Raw genomic sequence first — 19622 nt, forward strand, 5'->3', positions numbered from 1 at the left:
TATGGATGAAGATCTTTTACCATCCGAGAGACTGAATACCAAGTAATGGGCCGATATATACACGGAAACTGGGCAGTTTGATGAAAAGGACCAATTGTGCTGGCTTTTAGTTAGTTGGACTACAAGCATTTGCTCAAACGTTGGCCGTGACAAAATTTGAGATGACCCTTCTTTATCCCCCACGGAAGCTCTCAGCGTTAACATTACCGGTCTATTCAACTGATATATGTCAGGTAGGATTTGGGTTGAATTGCTCTGATGATAAACAAAATCAAAACCCACTTTCAGTCGCACACCTCTGCCACGTACTTCGGTGAGACCGATCGCATACGAGGACAGCAACCCGGCAGCCCTGTGAAGGTAAGAAATGAACTGACGTTCCCGCCGCTGGTCGAAATGGCGCCAAATATTTGTCATGTGTTGTCATGGCGCGCCTTGTCTATTTTTATAGCGGGTATATTAAAATGGCGTGTTATGATTTGTGTAAATTCATTTTTATAGTTACCGCTTAGCAAAGAATGTTCTCATGAGATGTGTTTGTGAAGCTACAGTCGGTTGTCACCACGACAAATTTTGATTGACACATTCAATATGTATGCTGACATTGAAAGTTGAGTCTCATTCGGAAACCATTCAGTTGACTGAGAGAAGCTATGGTTCTCCTTTGAATACACTGATAACCTGTTGCATATTTGCTGTACAACTTCCATTGAAATTTCTATGATGGAGTTATTGATTCTTTTATATCAGTATGCGACATACTGAGAAGGCTTCAAGTGTTGTGAATAGCAAAGGACAAGATAATAGAAGTTACTTTGATGTCAGCTAAAATTGTACATCCCAGAGCAGTGTTCGTCGAAATATTACAGCATTTTGTTATACATTACTCTGTGAGGTTATTTTTCTTTCCGCGAGATTATCATTTTAAATAGTCACACTCTTAAATTGAATAATATAGAACTGTCATATTTTTGAACAGCGATGCATTAAGTTCATGAAAACCAACGAGCGAATACATAGGATTTCGTCTTGTTGGTGTCTCAGACGCTTAAATGCACACAGAATTTTCGTGCAAATACTGTTTAACACCAAATGAAAGACAGTATCTTCTATGACTTTGAAAAAAAAAACACATTTTATCTGACACCCTAGAATCCGATTTCATTTTTTTCGTGTCGCTAATACAACGACGACCATGTTTTGTAGCCTGTAGAACGGTGTGTCGTCATGTGACGCGCATTAAAATTTCAAAAGTCGATTGGAATGTACGCTTGCGCAATAAAATTTTGGACGGCAAAAATATTATCTATAATTCCACAGACTTGCAAAAAATATGATGAACGTGTAGATTGATAATCGATCGGTCTATCCACTTTTGTTTGTTCAGTAGCCTAAGAGAACGCGATCAAGAGACGTGTCCACTTGTGTCACACTTAGATTTGAATTATTGATTATAATATGTGATCGCGCGGCGGCTCTTTGAGGGAAAACAGATAACTCAAAATATTTAGACATACGAAATATCATGGTGGACCGGTATGTCCATAATCTGTTGATTTTGCGACGCCGCAGTTACAACAATGAATCATTTGGTTGGTTGAATAGAAGTGTTGTATCAGGAGGTATGTTGCCTTGTTTTACGTTCACTGACAATCAAACACGATACCAGCTGTGACTCCCTTGGCAAATATCGCCTACCAGACTACTGCACTGAACGCGCCATTGTGAACAGTCTAAACACAGACTGCTTGTCATATCATTCAAACTGAAATACTGCTGTGAAGTTCGCCGAGGGGCTAGTGTTCTCGAAGTCCGATTGTTAACAATTGTTCAATTTGGAAGTCTACAATAAATGTCTTGATTGTATTTTCTAATCATTGGCAAATTAAGTAGACTCTATCTATCAATCTATCTATCTATCTATCTATCTATCTATCTATCTATCTATCTATCTATCTTTGTATGTATATTATCAATCTATCTATCATTTAGTAGATTGTCTATCCATCCGTATATTATATCTATCTATCTATCTATCTATCTATCTATCTATCTATCTATCTATCTATCTATCTATCTATCTATCTATCTATCTATCTATCTATCTATCTATCTATCTATCTGGCTGGCTGGCTAATAAGTTATCTAGCCTTCTAGCTTGCTATCTAACTACTAGCTGGCCATCTCTCTGTCTCTCTCTTTGTCCATCTGTCTCTGTTTATCTTTTCTCTGTATCTTTATCCAAGCCTTTATGTTGTTACCAACTAGTGAGGCATATCATGTGATAGACACAACCACCTGATCATGCTTACTTTCACGTTTGGCGAACATCTTCTCACAGATTTTGAGCACAGAAGCTTCCTACATTCACCTGTAGTTTTTTTCATATTTTTCATTGTGACATGACTGCCGTGCGTGCAAAAACTCGATTTTCGTTAAAGGTTTAATTTCCTGTTATTTGATGTGGACCGCAACGTATGGTGACAGCGTCAGACAGACTTTCACATCATGACGCTAACTTTGATATGATTGGTTGGATAAGATGTAACTGCAGGCAAAAGCATATCTGATAACGTTTTCTTGTAGCCGCTAGCTCTTGATAGGATCGACCATATAATACCTTAAAGGGTCTGTCCTAAGATTTAGTATCCTAAACGTACTACGATTTATCTATACAGTTAGCGTACATTCTGTTTCGGATAGTTTGCAGATGATTTGTGTGGCGTGAGTTAAAGGTATACAGTCATTTTTAATCTAAATATGCCCATATATGGTCATATTTAGATTAACCATAGTTCCTTGGTATTTAAAATGCCCATGTAAGGGCGCTCTTTTTAAAAAGCGGCCACCCGCTTAAAATCCGTGATTGGTTAGATTTTCTATTTTCATGGTAACTGTGGCAAAATTGGAACAGGTTATAGTATACCTTTAAAGGTATCGTCAGTGATGCCGATGGACCGCGTCTCGCCATTGATAGTATAAGGGAGCGTTCAGTTATTATGGCCGGGGATGGGCCGGCAAATTCTTCCTGCGCATCAGTCAAAATAAGTGAACCCCCCCCCCACCCATTGTACCAAAAATTTGATGACCCCACTTTCAAGATGACAAAAATTTCATGACCCCCCCCCCCCCCCCACATTGCTTGAGTAAAGCTGCACACACAAACACCTCGGGGGTATGGAGCAATAGAATCCCCCCTAAAAGAGCTTAAATTTTTATAAATGACCTTCCTTACAAAACTCAAAAGGTGTTAATGCTCAGATTTCCCCTTCTGACTTGCTATAATTTTGAAATTACCCCTCAAAGGGGTTGGACAGGTGGATCGCAATATTTTTGCGCAAGCGTGTGTGTACAAAATTTTGATATTTGGATTTAATTAAAAATCAGCTGTTGATAATGTTGATGCACTATACATGGTATACATATATTTTTTCATACATGTATGAGAAATCTTTGTTATACTTTTGCAATGCAAAACTATATCTGTGCATTTATAGATATTTGATAATTTACATACATGTACTTAAATGAAATAGGGGTGTTACAGCTGGCATGTGGAGACAACAAGTTTGACCTTGGAATTTCACCAAAAATTTTCATCCACTATACATGGGAGTCAATGATAAAATTTTGAATAATTTTTTTTCCAATGAAAAACTTGGTATACTTGTGCATATACAGATGTTCAATAATTAACATAATTTTACTTGCTTAGAATATGATGGTTAAAGGTGCATATTATGTGTACAAGAAATCTGATTATGGAACTTCACTGAAAATGTTCATCCACTATACATGGGAGTCTATGAGGAAAGTATGAATAATTTTTTTCCATTACTAAAATAGGTAAACCCATGTATTTATGTACTCTCGATTATTGATATCAATGTACTTGATTAGATTAGGGTGGTAACAAATGGATGTGTTCGCCAGAAGTTGGATTTTGGAATTATACCAAAATGTAGATTCACTGTACATGGGCGTCTATGAGGAAAATGAATAATTTTTTTCCAATACAAAACTATCAAACTCTGTGTATTTATAGACATTTGATAATTCATTTTAAAGTACTTAGTTAGCCTAGGATTGTTAAAGGTTGATATGTGTGCAAGAAATTGGATTTTGGAATTTATGTTGATTCACTATATATTGGAGTCTATGAGAAAACTAAGAATAATTTTTTTACAATGCTAAACTAAATTAATTTGTGCTTTTATAGGTGTTTGATAATTGATACAAATGTACTTGATTCAAATAGGGTATTTAAAAGTTCAGATGTGGACAACAATTATGATATTGGAATTTCACCTAAAAGTATCATTTAACTTTTCATGGTACTAGTAGTCTCAGCACAGGTAACTGTTAAATAATTTCCCTGACAAAACTTGCTATATCTCTAACATGTAAGTAATAGGAATTGTTCATCGCCCTCAGTGCAGTGAGCTTGATTTACAATAAGACAAGCCTCAGAGTTGTCAAGTCAAGATGTTCATGTGACAGATAATTGTACTTTTGTTCAGATTTACAGGTGAATAACTTCAGAGAATGAAATCATGCAACGAATCATTTTTATCTCCCAGAATATTTCTGAACACTGAAACTGCTTTTTGACGGGACAGATACTTATGAAAATTAGGTGACCCCCCTCTGAGCTGTTTGAAAAATACATGACCCCCCCCCCCTTTGCAGTTTTCAAATTTGAGGTGAACCCCCCCCCCCTGGATTTTGCCGGCCCAACCCCGGCCATAATAACTGAACGCTCCCTAAGCATCTCTAGTAGCTTCGAAGGGAATGCCTTTCGATTGTCGAGCCCTGTAGAGATAACTATCAGACGTGTTACGGCATCTACGTTCTTCATCGGATGAACTTTCTTTGCGCCCGACGACCCCCTTTGTCTTGAGATTTGATAGTCATATTCTCCATGCAGATGTTACTCAATTTTCCTGAATTTCTGTTTAAAATCTCTATTTTTGAACCCTTCGGGAAATCGTTCTTGACGTTGGTATTCACGAAGCTGACTAAAGCAAGTGATTCTACGCTTTCTGTCTCTAACACGATTGGAACTCATATGGGATAATTCGATCTTCATATTTTGCACATTTATCAAAAGTGTTAGGTCCCCATTTCGCTAAATGTTGCAATATTACAAATTAAACATAAAAACAAGTGTGTAACTTAAAAGGAAAAGTGGATGAGGTTACATTTGCAGATGAAATCGACACAACTTCACCATCCAATTATCCCAAATTAGCTCCAATCGTGTTCCTTAGTATTGTCCTTTCAGTCAGTTGTTTAACGCAGATGCAGGTCACCATAGCCCCGTTCAGTAATTGTAGTGAATACAATTTGTTGTTGTAATCATATTCGACTTATTTTTTTTGCATTGTTCTTGTCAATCTGATTGAATTCAAGCATTTCATGTCTTGTATTTTACTGTATTGTACAGAATTCGACTGTTTCTAGTAACACGGTTTGAACTAATTTTGGATAATTGGATGGTGAAGTAACGTCGATTTAATCTGCACATGTAACCTCATCCGCTTTTCTTTTTTAAACGTTACACACTTGTTTTTATGAGTAATTAGTAATATTGCAACATTTAGCTATAGGGCACCTAACGCTTTTGAGAAATTTAAAAAAACTGAAGATGCAATTATCCCAAATTAGTTCTAATCGTGTTATTTGTTGTTGTAATCATGTTATACTTATTTTGTGTGTATTGTTCTTGTCCATCTGATCGACTTCAAGCATTTCATGTCTTGTATTTTATTGCATTGTATTGTACAGAATTCGACTGTTTCTAGTGTATTCTTAGGCGTCGCGACCTTCATAAAACGATGTTTTTCGAAACCTACAGAGCAATCGAGATCAATAAATAGAGATCAATAACAACAATAAAACAAAACCCAAATACAATTGTAAAAGGAATATTTCATCAAAATCAATCGAACAAACACGTCTTCAGCATGTAGAGAATGATATAAATGTTAACCCTTTGGGCGCTATAATTTCCTCCCGCCAAAATTTTAGTGCAAAATTTAGCAATTTTTATGAATTTTTCTGTAATTTGTTGATAATTTTGGACCAAACGGACATCATCTTTTATTTTATTTTCTACACTTTTTTCTCAAAATTTTGGCAAAAGTCTGAGGAAAATTGACTGGGGTTTATTTTATAAAGGGGACAAAATTAGACTTTGGCGCTCAAAGGGTTATTTACAGGATTCAACATTTCCTGCTCGTTCGACTAAGGGCGTTTCTTGGAGCACTACAATTCTTTACGTTGGAAGAACGAGTCAGCCTAGGCGTAAGAGCGATGATTTGCCTGTGTAGTTTTGCATCATAATGTCATTTTGATTGATTCATCTTTGACTGTTATTGCAGAGTATTATCGTCATGTATCACATTCTAATGGCGGCTTTTTTTGCAACTTTTTTCGCAATGTGTAATATAGAGGGTCCTGATAAAAAGTCAGATATTTAATTTCATCTCAAAGCCTGTTTTTGTTTTTGTTTTATTTTCAGTATACGATGCTGAGTGAGTCGATTCCCGCCGATATGACAACTGATGACGAAAAAACTCCAGTCGTCGACGCTAATGACGTCACAACGCCTGCAAAGTCAACAGGAAAAAGCCAAGGGTTTGGTTTTAGAGCCTTACTACAAAAGGTTGAAATCGACCTACTGCCTCAGAAAGCGTATTTTTTCACATTCGGATATGCTTTCGGGTCGGTTGCCCCCTTCCTCGATGGCTACTTCAAGCAGCGTGGAATGACCGACAGCCAAATTCGGACAATGACCGGAATTCGACCGTTCATCGGTTTCCTTTTCATCCCTCTGATCAACATTACGGCTGACCACTTCCAGAAACGGAAAATCGTCCTCCTGGTGTCACTGGGGGCGCTGATCTTGATGATGTCTCTCTTAGGACTGGTACCTCCTCCCACTGAAAAGTCCTGCGAAGAAATATTAGCCCACTTCGGCAACAAGAGTAACTTCTCGAGATCATCACACCTTGGTATCCTTGGTGGCGGGGGTGGCGACGGTGCACGAAAGCGCTCGATAGATGAGCATCTGCTCTTCAAACGGCAGTCCGATGAATACTTCCCTGTCGATCCCAATAACCAATCAGACATCATTGTCCTCGTCGACGACTTAGAGGGCGACATCGTAGAAGATCGGTCTTGGTTGTATACTGAAAGCAGTCTTAACGCCCTCTTCGCTGCATATATGTCTATTTTAATAATCGGGGAAATATTTACCGGTCCAACTGGCAGCTTAGCGGACACTGCGACCCTTTATTCATTGGGTGAAGAGCGGCTGACCTATTATGGCATACAAAGGGCTTGTGCCGCCATTGCTCACATTTTATCGTAAGTTATGAGTACTTAAAGTACCTTTCTCCGTTTGTCTCAAGTTCAGTTTTCTTTGTTACTCTTTCAGCGAAAAACTGGATATATCATATGCGAATTCTGTATATGAATCGGTCATTTTATGTGTAGACAAATTATTAAAGTCTTTTTAGTTTGGAGGATTTCGTTAATTCGACTTAAAATAATAAGGAGGCGTGAAGCTTGTGTTTTATAACACCAACTTTTCTTCTTATTAAAATTGCAATGACTGTGATTAACATAAACACCTTCACGGTAGATAAACTCGTGTACAGAAGAGCGAAGACAGGCGAGAGGGAGATACACACAGTGTAATTCGTTTCACTTTTCATCTGATGCTTTTCGGCGGCAGCCATCTTGAAATTGTCACCGTTTCTGTTTTTTTCATTAGATGCTTTCCGGCGGCAGCCATCTTGAAATTGTCACACATGATCCTTCTGCGTTGTGGAATAAGCTTGGATTTCCTTCACTACAAGATATTGTTCTTCATCTTCGACGGCTGGATGCTCCTTGCGCTTCTTGTCGTTCTTTTCAAGTTCGAATATGGTGTGAGTAAACTGTAATTTTTCTCTGTAAGATCAATCTTTTCATGCAGGGTCAAAAACTTCAGTTTCTATCAGGCAGTCCGTTTAGCATATACGAGATGCGAATTCCATTGAACCATTTGCATATACTGCAGCATGGATGGCCGAATATCATTGTACGCGTCTAAATTAGGTAAATTAGCGTTTTTCTTTTGTTCACAGTTCTTCTGTCTATAATTCACAAGAATAAATCAAAATTTAGCGATTCTAAACCTCTACATGTTGTATCTGTTGTTGCTAGGGTTTACAAGTCTCCTTTAATGGTAATATAATGTCCAATGCTATGAGAATGTGTGGTATTTTGATATTTGATATATTTACCATTCTCCTTCTTTAGGATGACAAAGTTCACTCAACTTACAATCCAAAAGCTTTGCTAAAAATGCTGAAATCGCCTCACTATATGTCCATTCTGGCAGTCGCGGTGTTTCTGGGAGCCAACAATGGACTCGTTCATGGATTTCTGTTCGGTTACCTCCGAGAGTTAGGTTAGTAGTTTTTCCTTAAGTGTTTCTGTCGTTACTTCAGAACACTTGATCGTAGACTTATCCTCTGACAATTTAATTCTTCCGACACCAAAAAATAATATCAACAATGACGATGTACTGTAAATCTCGAGATGTGAACGTAAGACATTTTAGGTCGTTTTCTTTGCGTATGTGCGATGAACAAAAATTCAAAAACGAAATTTTTGTTCATTGTTTTGCAATTAATATTGGTGTAGAAACACCTTTAACCCTTTCACCACCATGGTTTGGCCCAAACCCATTGTTATCAATGGTGGCTGTGGACCTGTTTACAGGGAATTGGGGTGAACAGGTTTACAAAGTCGGATATGTAAGCATGATACAGAGACTTTCACCACAAGCGGAAATGTCAACACAGGTGCAGTGTCGGAAATGGTACGGTCTCAAATGTGAAACGTTTTTTGCTCTTTGTATCTAGGTGGTGATGAGACGGTTGTCGGGGTGGCAACCTTAATTCTCTACGGTTCAGAAGTGTTGATGTTCCTTCTATCTCATCACTTCATACGAATTCTGGGATACATGTGGGTCATTTATTTCGGATTCGGATGTTATGTCGTTCGGTTCCTGATGTACGCGCTCATAATCAATCCTTGGGGACTCATGCCGGCAGAAGTACTACAAGGTAGGTAGATCAGTAGGTGATGTTGGGTGAGTGTGTGCATGGGTAAAGTAGATAGGTAGGCAGATAAGTACACAAGTAGACAATGACGCGAAAATTGCAGATGAGCAGTTTCATGATATCACGATATTCACGATATCATTGAAGATTATATTATAGCTTTGTCAATACCAGTGAATTTTGTGACGTCATATCCACACATTATTACTGATAATGTATTCCATTATTCAGTATTGCGGCCCCACAGCGAGCATAACAATACAAGTTTTTTTTGGAAAACGGAAAAAATGACTGCGCATTTAAAAGGAGGGAATGGGATAAACCATCTGATACACAAAACGATAAATCTTGATAATGTTGCACAATATTGATAATAATGTCTTACTGTACGATTTATCAATTTTCAATGATGTCTTATTGCTTAATTATTGTAGACACAACATTGATGATACCTGGATAAATATAATAATACCGAGATGTTCAAAAGAAACGGTACAAATGAATGCCGATATGAATAAAAAAACTGAAAGACTCTTCGTCTAGAAGCAACATGGTATTGTCGGTAATGCCACGGTATTGTCGCTCTGTATCGTAAACATATTTGAGTTTAGAAATGTTGACGGTCAGTTGGGCACAGCAAGTATACAATATGTAGCTATGTCCTGAAGTATTTCGGGATGCGGTGATGAAATTCTTTAGACATGGTTATCGCCTTGTGCACGATCTTCAGCTGCTGTGTACTATGCTCTTCTTTTTTTCTGGCGTTTATGATAATTATATCCATTATATTCGAAATGCATATATTGTCTTTCAATGCAAATTAAGGTATATCCTACGCCGCTGTCTGGTCGTCCCTGACAACGTATATGGCCAAGGGTTTGACGAGCGACAACTATGCTACGGTGTTGGGAGTCCTCCATGCCATGTACTGGGGACTTGGCAATGGGCTTGGTAATTTGGTTGGTGGAGTAATGATCGAGAACACAGGCATCAAACAAACCTTCTGGGCTTTCTGTGTGATGAATGTTGCAATTCTGACACTCTTCGCCATCGTTCAAAGGGTAAGTCCACTACGTAGAGCTTGTTTTATGACTATGACCGGCTTGTCGTTTTGAAAGATTTGTCAGCTTTTTATAGAGTGAATGTGATCGCAGAGTGTTACAAACGGGCAATTTTCACGTACATTGGTACGAGGGTATGTATGTATGTATGTATGTATGTATGTATGTATGTATGTATGTATGTATGTATGTATGTATGTATGTATGTATGTATGTATGTATCTATCTATCTATCTATCTATCTATCTATCTATCTATCTATCTATCTATCTATCTATCTATGTATATATCTATAATATATGTATGTATGTATGTATGTATGTATGTATGTATGTATGTATGTATGTATGTATGTATGTATGTATGTATGTATGTATGTATGTATGTATGTATGTATGTATGTATGTATGTATGTATCTATCTATCTATCTATCTATCTATCTATCTATCTATCTATCTATGTATGTATCTATGTATGTATGTATGTATGTATGTATGTATGTATGTATGTATGTATGTATGTATGTATGTATGTATGTATGTATGTATGTACGTACGTACGTACGTACGTACGTACGTATGTATGTATCTATCTATCTATCTATCTATCTATCTATCTATCTATCTATCTATCTATCTATCTATCTATCTATCTATCTATGTATATATCTATAATATATGTATGTATGTATGTATGTATGTATGTATGTATGTATGTATGTATGTATGTATGTATCTATCTATCTATCTATCTATCTATCTATCTATCTATCTATCTATCTATCTATGTATCTATCTATAATATATGTATGTATGTATGTATGTATGTATGTATGTATGTATGTATGTATGTATGTATGTATGTATGTATGTATGTATGTATGTATCTATCTATCTATCTATCTATCTATCTATCTATCTATCTATCTATCTATAATATATGTATGTATGTATGTATGTATGTATGTATGTATGTATGTATGTATGTATGTATGTATGTATGTATGTATGTATGTATGTATGTATGTATGTATGTATGTATGTATGTATGTATGTATGTATGTATGTATGTATGTATCTATGTATGTATCTATGTATGTATCTATGTATGTATGTATCTATGTATGTATGTATCTAAGATGTATGTTTCTATGTATGTATCTATGTATCTGTGTATCTATATATGTATCCCGGTAGGTAGACGCGTAGGTAGGTATTCATGTAGGTATATGTATGCTCTTACGTAGCTTTGTATGTGTGAATAATATCCTAGGTGTGCATGCGTATATCTAAATATTGTACGATGCATGTTCGTGTGCTAGTAGGTATTCAAGTAGATAGTAAGTAGGCAGTAAAGCATGCAAGGTAGAGTATATTGATATTGTATTTAATGACATATTTAATCGATGCGTGTACCTAGTATGTCAATATTTACGTTGTTGTCACGATACTGTTGATTTCACAGATGTTCCCCAGTGGACCCTCATTGGACGAAGCAGATTACGAAGAGCTTGAGGGCACCAAACTAGTCGGTGACAAGCAGGAGCCGTACTACACCCTCCCCCCGGACAATAATTTCGACAACCCCATAGTAACTGAGTCAAACGAAACTAAGGAAGCGGTTGAAAGTGAGAGTGATAACAAAAGAGAGGAGGGGGATACCGAGGAGGAGGAGGAGGAGCCTAAAGACGAGTCGGCGGGTGGTGTACAGGATGATGAGGTTGTCAAAGATGCTGAGGAAGAAGAAGCAAGTGTGTGAAGGCGTCATGCAGCAGTTTACATCCATGGAAACTGATATGCATATAGTTTCTGTAGATCTACGTTCTTTGCTATTTGTAGTGATCCCTGGACAGTGGCTGAAAAACCTTTGCTGCGTACTATTTACGACTGACGGCTCGGTTTCTGTAGAATTTTCTATAGTTGTTGTACAGGTAAGGTGAATGCACCACAGTTAGTGAAGTGTACATGTACTTCAGGAGGTGATAATGTATCTTACAACTACAAACATACTTTCCTGCATTTGCCTGTCTATAGGGTATGTAACATTTACTGTTTCGTCCACAGTATTTCTTACGATTCAAAAAGGAGAGCTACCTGTTAACATTTGCATGTCGTTTGCCTGATATTGATCTCGTCAAATGACGTTCGACAAACCGGATGAGAAATTCACCCCCGAATTTATCGAGAATAAAAATGAAAACTACTTCTTTGGTGGGTCACTTTAAAATGTGCGGACTAATTTGGTAGTCTTGTCACATTCATCTTTCGAATATTTGAACATCCGGGTATTTTATTGAGATGTCGTCAGCAAACCGACGTAGTCAAAGCCCAAAGTGGCCGTAACGTTGATGTATTGGGAGTTATCACGTGATTATTCTCTAACGAGGTTTCATGTTCTTCTCTATAAAACATGTCGTAATGCACACTTACCGTCAAATGTGCAAGGCTGACGCTTTTCGTTTTAACAAAATCAGAAGAAGAATGGGAACGAAGGAGTATGCTTGATGCTAATATTATCAAAAGTTACAGCTATCAACTTTTCTAGAACTTGTACATTATACTATCTTCGTATGGCCACATTTTCATATAGATATTTCCCAATACTCACAAAAAGCTAGGAAATGCATTGGAATTTGGTGAGTACACAAATTAAATCAATCTGTCATTTTTCAAGGCATGTGAAAACATAATGAAGGTTGAATTCTTAATCACAACACACTGTAAAATATTTGAAGTTTTTTAAATCTTTCATTCCATAGCAACCATTTAGTAGTTGTTGCTAGTCTGCTGTTTGGCCAATTATCAACTTTCCATTTCCAGTAAAATGGGCACAATTCGACTTAGCACACACAACAACTCATCATGCATGTAACAGCTGTGACAGACTTATAGAGATCGCATAGTTTGTACAAGATGCAACCCCTCGCAGTCAGCGACACAGCTAAATGACACAAACAAGCAGGCAGCGAAATGAATGAATTGGTTTTTGACTTATAGATCACGACTTTGTATAGAAGGACTAAATGTATTTAATTCAGAGATTTCTTATGCATTATTACAACTCCATTTAGTTTTTTAACGAGGTGTGTCATTGGATACAAACGCTTACCCTCCCTGTAGTGCAGAATATGAATATGTCACAGCTTGAAGCACTGTGATAGAAATTGTTCCCTATTCATCACCATAGCCGAGATAGATGAGATAACGGGATATTTCAAATTATTTTTGTGCGTATATATGTGAGAGAGAGAGAGAGAGAGAGAGAGAGAGAGAGAGAGAGAGATTTGCCATAAAAGTTGCCTTTTTGGCGGGAAAGATCAGATCTTTTGAGTATTTCTTTTCAATTATAGCTGCATCGAAGGACAGTGATGAAAGCGTTTAGCTTGCATGACTTATTTACAGGGTTTGTTGTATTTACCGTCGTAGTACAGGTTAAAGGTATACTGTCACCTGTTCCAATTTTGCCACAGTTACCATGGAAAGAAAAAATCTAACCAATCACAGATTTTAAGCCGGTGGCCGCTTTTTAAAAACAGCGCCCTCACATGGGCATTTTGAATACCAAGAAACACCCCTTTGACTATATACGGGTATATTTAGATTACAGGTGACTTTATACCTTTAACCGATCACAAATATCGGTAACAGAATTTGACATATTCCTTCGTGGAAAGAATAACAATTTCCAAAGTATAATTCTAAGGTTCCCTTAGCTGTGGATATTTATTAATTTCAAGTTTACCGATAAGAATGCTGTACAATTTTCAAAATCAATGAGACATAAGCTTTGTAATTTTGATAATTGACATGTAACTTGGCATGCCACAGGGCTGTTATTACTCATGGGTTAGGACAAGTGCCTTCATGAAATTGAAAACCATACCATCATGCATTTTGCCTTGGGATGAAGTGGTTTAATCTACACTATAGACCGGACACGAAAAACAGATTCATTGCTCCCTAGAATCGCAGATTCGGCAAATATATATATCATATTGCACTTTGTTGAATTTTTTCGAATGGGATTTTTGCATGGAGTCCGGGCAGTGCGACTATCATCAAGTCGGATAGCGTCAGTATTTTACATGGTACAACACAACGGGAATCAATTTTCCGAAGTAATATCCTTGTTTCGTAAAGCTTAGTGCATCATAAGTGTCAGTTTGTTAAATCTAGACTCCGATTTTTCAGTGACAATGCAACTGGTGGGAGATTTTGCTGGTTCGCAAAAGAAAACAGAAACAAAATTCGCTCGCCGCCTCTGCAGTTTAACAATAGAATCACAGGAACAACGTTTATTCTTTCTGGTCTGATAAAAAATTTTACTTTTGTGTGCAATCTTAAGTAATCAATACCAGCCTCGTCTTTGTCCCGGAAAAAATGTCCTTTTTAACGTCATTCATCGCAAAACCTTGTGCATTCTCGTACATTTCGGGCAATTTTATCTGCATGTTACTTAATCTGTACATTTGAAATTTTCTATTTATCTGGGTCAACAATTTCCTATATGCAAAAACTTATCGGCTTATGTACTTATTACCTCGACAAGCTGAATTTTAAACACACCACTGACATTGTATAATCTGTAGAGGTGGTCTGGTTGGCAGCCATGCGTTTTACTTTTGAAATTTTTTAACTCAACAGCAAACTGTACCTACAGAAGACAAAGGCCGTTACAAATAATTGTGAAATATATACATATCCGATGATCACTGATTTAACTACGCTCACTAACAAAGGAGATAGAAGGGACTGAAAAAGTATATTTGAAAGTGAACATTTTCGATATTCAGGACACGGTTTCCATCCAAGAATAAATTTTTGATATTTTCAAGGTTTTAACAGAAATGTAATTGTTATGTAAAGAAATTTCAGATAGAAATAAAATTTTCCTTCCATTCCCTATGAACATAAGTGCACCCTCAACGTCATTTCTACCAATAAGAATGAGAAATATGAACATCAATGTGTTTGTTTGATGTGTCGGTGAGGTCGTATTATGCAAATTTACTTCTATGACGTCACGTCATGGTAAATATTTGAGACAGCCTTCCCTCGCAATGACCGTATTTGCGACACGTGATAGAAAGTGATGTACAGGGGAGGGGTTTACTTATCTTATGATACTTCACAAAACTATAAAATATGCAGAAGAAAATAGACAATGAACTCCAAATATCTGACTTCTTCTTTCTTTCGTTATTGTCACATTAATACATGGTACAACAGGGCGAAAATAGTTAACATGTTTGACAGTCAAAATAAAGTAAGTTCAACGACTCTATACTAAGAAACCAAATTTTTTTTCCCGCAGACTCACTATTTATATACTTTTAATTGTTATTCACTGAGGGAAATGCTTGCTATACATTATATTTACGTATATTGACATATATGGAATACAACATTATTGGTATACGTAATGTATACCTTTGTAAATAGAACATATTGATACGATGATATCTTTGCAGAACAAGAGTACACTGTACTTGTGCATTTTCTACGTATACTTACGTGTATACTTAATGTATATGACAAATCTTCAGAGTCAGTAGATGTATAGATATTGTCGTCTCAACCATTTTGCCTGGAGATTCTACAAATCAACTCTTCTTTGAAATCAGCAAAAATACAGAAGAATTTAAAGATATAAATATTCCTACTTTTGCAAATCAGCAATGTTCTGTAATACAAAAATAACAAGCTGAAAGTTTAACCTGGTTGATACAATTATAGACATCATTTTTCTCTGAGTAAGTTACTAAAAACACAATGGCGATCTTTCTCTAGTCATGAATCAGGTCAGTACTATCACCAAAAAAAATTAGAGTCTGGTGTATTTCTTTGTTTGAACAGTACCACAAATCCTACATAAATTACAATCAACCTCTTTTCCACAATTTTTCAATGTTTGGGAGAATATTATGGAAAGGTTGAAACATCAATGTGGCATGTCGGCATTCGCATGTTAAGCTGATCGTTCTGGCAACATCTGACATTGGGGATAAACTAGTGTAAGGGTTATATGACGTCACAAATAGGCACTATTAAATTTATTGACCCTTTGCAACACATACGTGTGGGCTTAAGCCAAATTGTCATAAATTTTGGTATTTACATCGAATACTACGAATTTCAAGGATTATACAACCAGGGGATATCAGGATATTCCCACTTGTTGCACGAGTTTTGCAATGTTTGACCTTTTAATGTAGTCATGTCGACAGTCTGGCGTGTTCTTGAGCGGAATTAGAATTACATCTATCCTCGATTGATGTAAGTTTTCTTGGAGTCTATGGTGTATCCATCGCTTCAGTTAAAAGTTATTCCAGAAGTGGATAAGTACAAATTCAATAAAATGTCATAAATTATCGCAAATAAAATTATCACCGAAAAGAATGCTGTGTAGCGCAAAGACATTTCAAAGCGTGGACAACAGAAAACCGACTTATAAGGTAGAGACACACGTTTGCGGATACATATTTTGAATGCACATTTTCTCATTAAATTTCACGTTTGGGACCCTACAAATTATATAGTTACACTATAAGTTTTACTTCCTCGTTCTAGAGTGAGCATTAACAATTTTGTAAGTTCTAGTAGTTGATATATTATGCTACGCAAGTATTCAACAATTGTTACGCATTGACTTCAATTTTCCATAAAATAACTTCCGTTTGCTATTATTATTATCCTTTATTAATCCAATGCGTTGTAGTGTACACCGCCTTAACAATAGTGACGATCGATAAAATACAATGCGATCAAAAAAATTAAAAGCAACGTTCCCAATAACATACACAGCACTTGTCGATCATCAATATTACGTTAAAGTAACACAATGATAGTAGCCGTCGTCTCCGCGAAAAGATATTCACTTTAGAATCCTCACTGCTGAGGGCACAAAAGTATTTCTAAATCTGTTTGCGCGGCTCCCAATTAAGTGATATCTGAAACCAGACCTCATTTAAGAGAAATTACTATTCAGCGGGTGGGCTTTATCAGGCATTATGGTTGTAGAAGAGTTATACGTTAGTTGGGTCATCAACTTTTATCAGTTTTTATCAAAAGTAGGCGCCATTGGTTCAAAGAAAAATTCAGATGTCAGCCTCAAGGACAAGCGGGAGGGCGCTATTTTTATTACATTCCCAAAATGTCGATAGACTGATCGACACGAAAAATCAAAGGCTGACATGGAATTTCAGCCGCTGATTGTTCTAAAAGTGGAATTTTTACCTTAACGCTACAATGGTTGGGTTATGAGAAATAATTACAATCTTGAACATAATTATGCTTGCTTATTTAAAAAGAAAATTAATATAAGTGAATTTTACAGGAACATTTACTTGATGGCGATGCTGATAATAAATTTTGAGATCTTAGAAAATGTCGAGACATGTCATGACCAGAACAAAATATTACCATAACAAAATATCTTACCATAACAAAAGTCATTACCGTAACAAAAGTTATTACGATAGCAAAAGTCATTACCATACTAGAAGCAAACAGTCACAAACGTCGACTTTGTCGCAATGACGTGCACAAGTTTAGCTCGCAGACACAGCGATAACAAAAATGCATGCTGATCTAAAAGCAGGATATTTTCTTATGCTACATTCCCTGATTAGATTTTGTTAAATTAACCCATATGCGAGCGAAGACATTTGCATATCAGACTTTGGTACACTGTGACGTCACAGTACACCGATGCACCTGTTAGGAAGATCTTTATATCTAGCAATGAATAAAGCAAAGAAAAAACGCCCCAATATAGCGATAAGACTTCAAAAAACTTTCAATCAGCGAAAAGAATTGGTGGATATGATTTTCGCACGATTTCAACTTATTAAGTTTCACTGGAAATTATTCATCGACGGTGTTCTGACGTACAAGCCCTCTCTTCGTCATTCGTGCCTTCTACTTCAGTGTACTCCTCAGCAAGATAATCCGGTTGTTTGGTACACTAAAATAAATAAAACAAACAAATAAATAATAAACAAATAAATAATTAAATGACTGCATGAATAAAAATGTAATTAAGAAATATTTGATTAATTGTAAAGTTGCATCATTAAGAAATTACTTAATAACATATAAACGAAAGTGCTAAATAAGTGTAAAAAGAATCAGACAAACAAACACATCCCTAATAAACACCGTAAATTCCATAAATAATAGAATGCTTTTCAGGTTTTGTTCTCATCCTACCACAACGTCTGAGTGAAGGTCAAAGTGACAATATCATAATCCTGGTAGGCTCAAAAATTATTCTGTAAACTATTTCAGCTACCCGACGACTTAAGTCAATTTCCGGGGCGAGGTCACAGTCTTCTGTGACGAAATTGAAAACATAACTTTGAACAATAAAAATAATAAACGACTTTCCAACTTAAACTTGGCTGCCTCAAGGCCACTCAGATATGCAGAATGAAGGGGTTATGATGTCATACGGTCATGGGGTCATAGTCACGTGTTCATCCATTGAACTAAATGAAAATGTGTCTTCCATTTGGATATTATATTTTCTGTTTACATTTTTATACCAGTTTTTGGAAAAAAGGCGGGAATTACAGTGAAGTTAAGACTGAAAATTTCATGCTTATTCCATCTATAGTAATGGAGTAAAAGCGATATTGTGAAATCGAAAGAAGTCGAAGAATATAGGTGAAAATATCTCAATATTTTGATATCGATATATTCTTGAAAGGAATGCTGCTTATGAGCATTTAAGAGAAGGAACGGACTCGTCGACCCTCGAAATAGTTTTTGTTACCACACCTAAATCTAAGACTTGTGAAACATTTTCATGATGTCATTCCCGGTAGTCGCTGTTTTGATAAAGAATCCTTTCTTGTATATATATTTGAAGACATTAAATTTCAGTGGAGTCAATGCATTAAATTTCAGTGGAGTCAATGCATTAAATTTCAGTGGAGTCAATGCATTAAATTTCAGTGGAGCTCACCACCTAGTAGAATACGGAAAACTATTCAAAGATTACAGCGATTACAGTACTGTCAAAACAGGGAAACTTTAAACCTTGAAGGTTGGTTGTGCCTCATGGAAAGATATTCGTTCGAATTAGCATTTTTCACAATACTTTGACAGGATGATTGTCGTGTGGACTCAGTTTGAAGTTTATCGAGTAGATGAAGTTTTAACCGTTTTAAATTTGTTGTTGTAAGTGAACGTGAGGATAGCGAACATATAGAATTTGAAATTATATTACCATGCCCTGCCTGTCGCATTTTGATTGGTCGAGCTGAACCATGTGACTGACCACAAATACACAGTAATGGTTTGTTTACATGCCCGTGAATATGAATAATAAGATTAACAACTCAAAGTATCGTAACTTTACAGCGCAAACGTAAATCACAATCAATCACAAAATAAAATGGAGCACTTGTAGGTCAAGTTGAGATACTTTTTTCTGAAA

The 19622-nt window shown here is 36.4% G+C and overlaps 2 protein-coding genes across 5 annotated transcripts in view; one reads left to right on the top strand and one right to left on the bottom strand.

Moving 5' to 3' along the window:
* Window positions 1-15086, top strand: LOC139124802 (major facilitator superfamily domain-containing protein 6-like). The gene is made up of 7 exons (XM_070690911.1): window positions 1-360; window positions 6524-7371; window positions 7781-7937; window positions 8311-8461; window positions 8919-9122; window positions 9945-10180; window positions 11646-15086. Exons 1-7 carry the CDS (start codon window positions 259-261, stop codon window positions 11937-11939), a joined length of 1992 nt encoding a protein of 663 aa, XP_070547012.1. The 5' UTR covers window positions 1-258; the 3' UTR covers window positions 11940-15086.
* The window catches only part of LOC139124803 (major facilitator superfamily domain-containing protein 6-like), a 14485-nt gene continuing 9069 nt past the window's right edge, over window positions 14207-19622 (bottom strand). For all 4 annotated transcript variants that reach the window (XM_070690915.1, XM_070690912.1, XM_070690914.1 and 1 more), the window contains one exon: window positions 14207-18146. In XM_070690915.1, the coding sequence (XP_070547016.1) occupies window positions 18051-18146 (96 nt within the window). In that variant the 3' untranslated portion in view covers window positions 14207-18050. The remainder of the gene's footprint in view (window positions 18147-19622) is intronic.

The sequence above is a fragment of the Ptychodera flava genome (assembly GCF_041260155.1).
Source record: "Ptychodera flava strain L36383 chromosome 23 unlocalized genomic scaffold, AS_Pfla_20210202 Scaffold_24__1_contigs__length_23054250_pilon, whole genome shotgun sequence".
Lineage (NCBI taxonomy): Eukaryota > Metazoa > Hemichordata > Enteropneusta > Ptychoderidae > Ptychodera > Ptychodera flava.

What these genes read in the sequence shown, in the direction of transcription:
- LOC139124802 (XM_070690911.1), top strand. Translation starts at nt 259, where the DNA reads ATGATAAACAAAATCAAAACCCACTTTCAGTCGCACACCTCTGCCACG. An exon ending in GCCATTGCTCACATTTTATC is followed by an intron (nt 7,372 to 7,780) that starts GTAAGTTATGAG and finishes TTTTTTCATTAG; the next exon opens with ATGCTTTCCGGCGGCAGCCA. An exon ending in CGGTTACCTCCGAGAGTTAG is followed by an intron (nt 8,462 to 8,918) that starts GTTAGTAGTTTT and finishes CTTTGTATCTAG; the next exon opens with GTGGTGATGAGACGGTTGTC.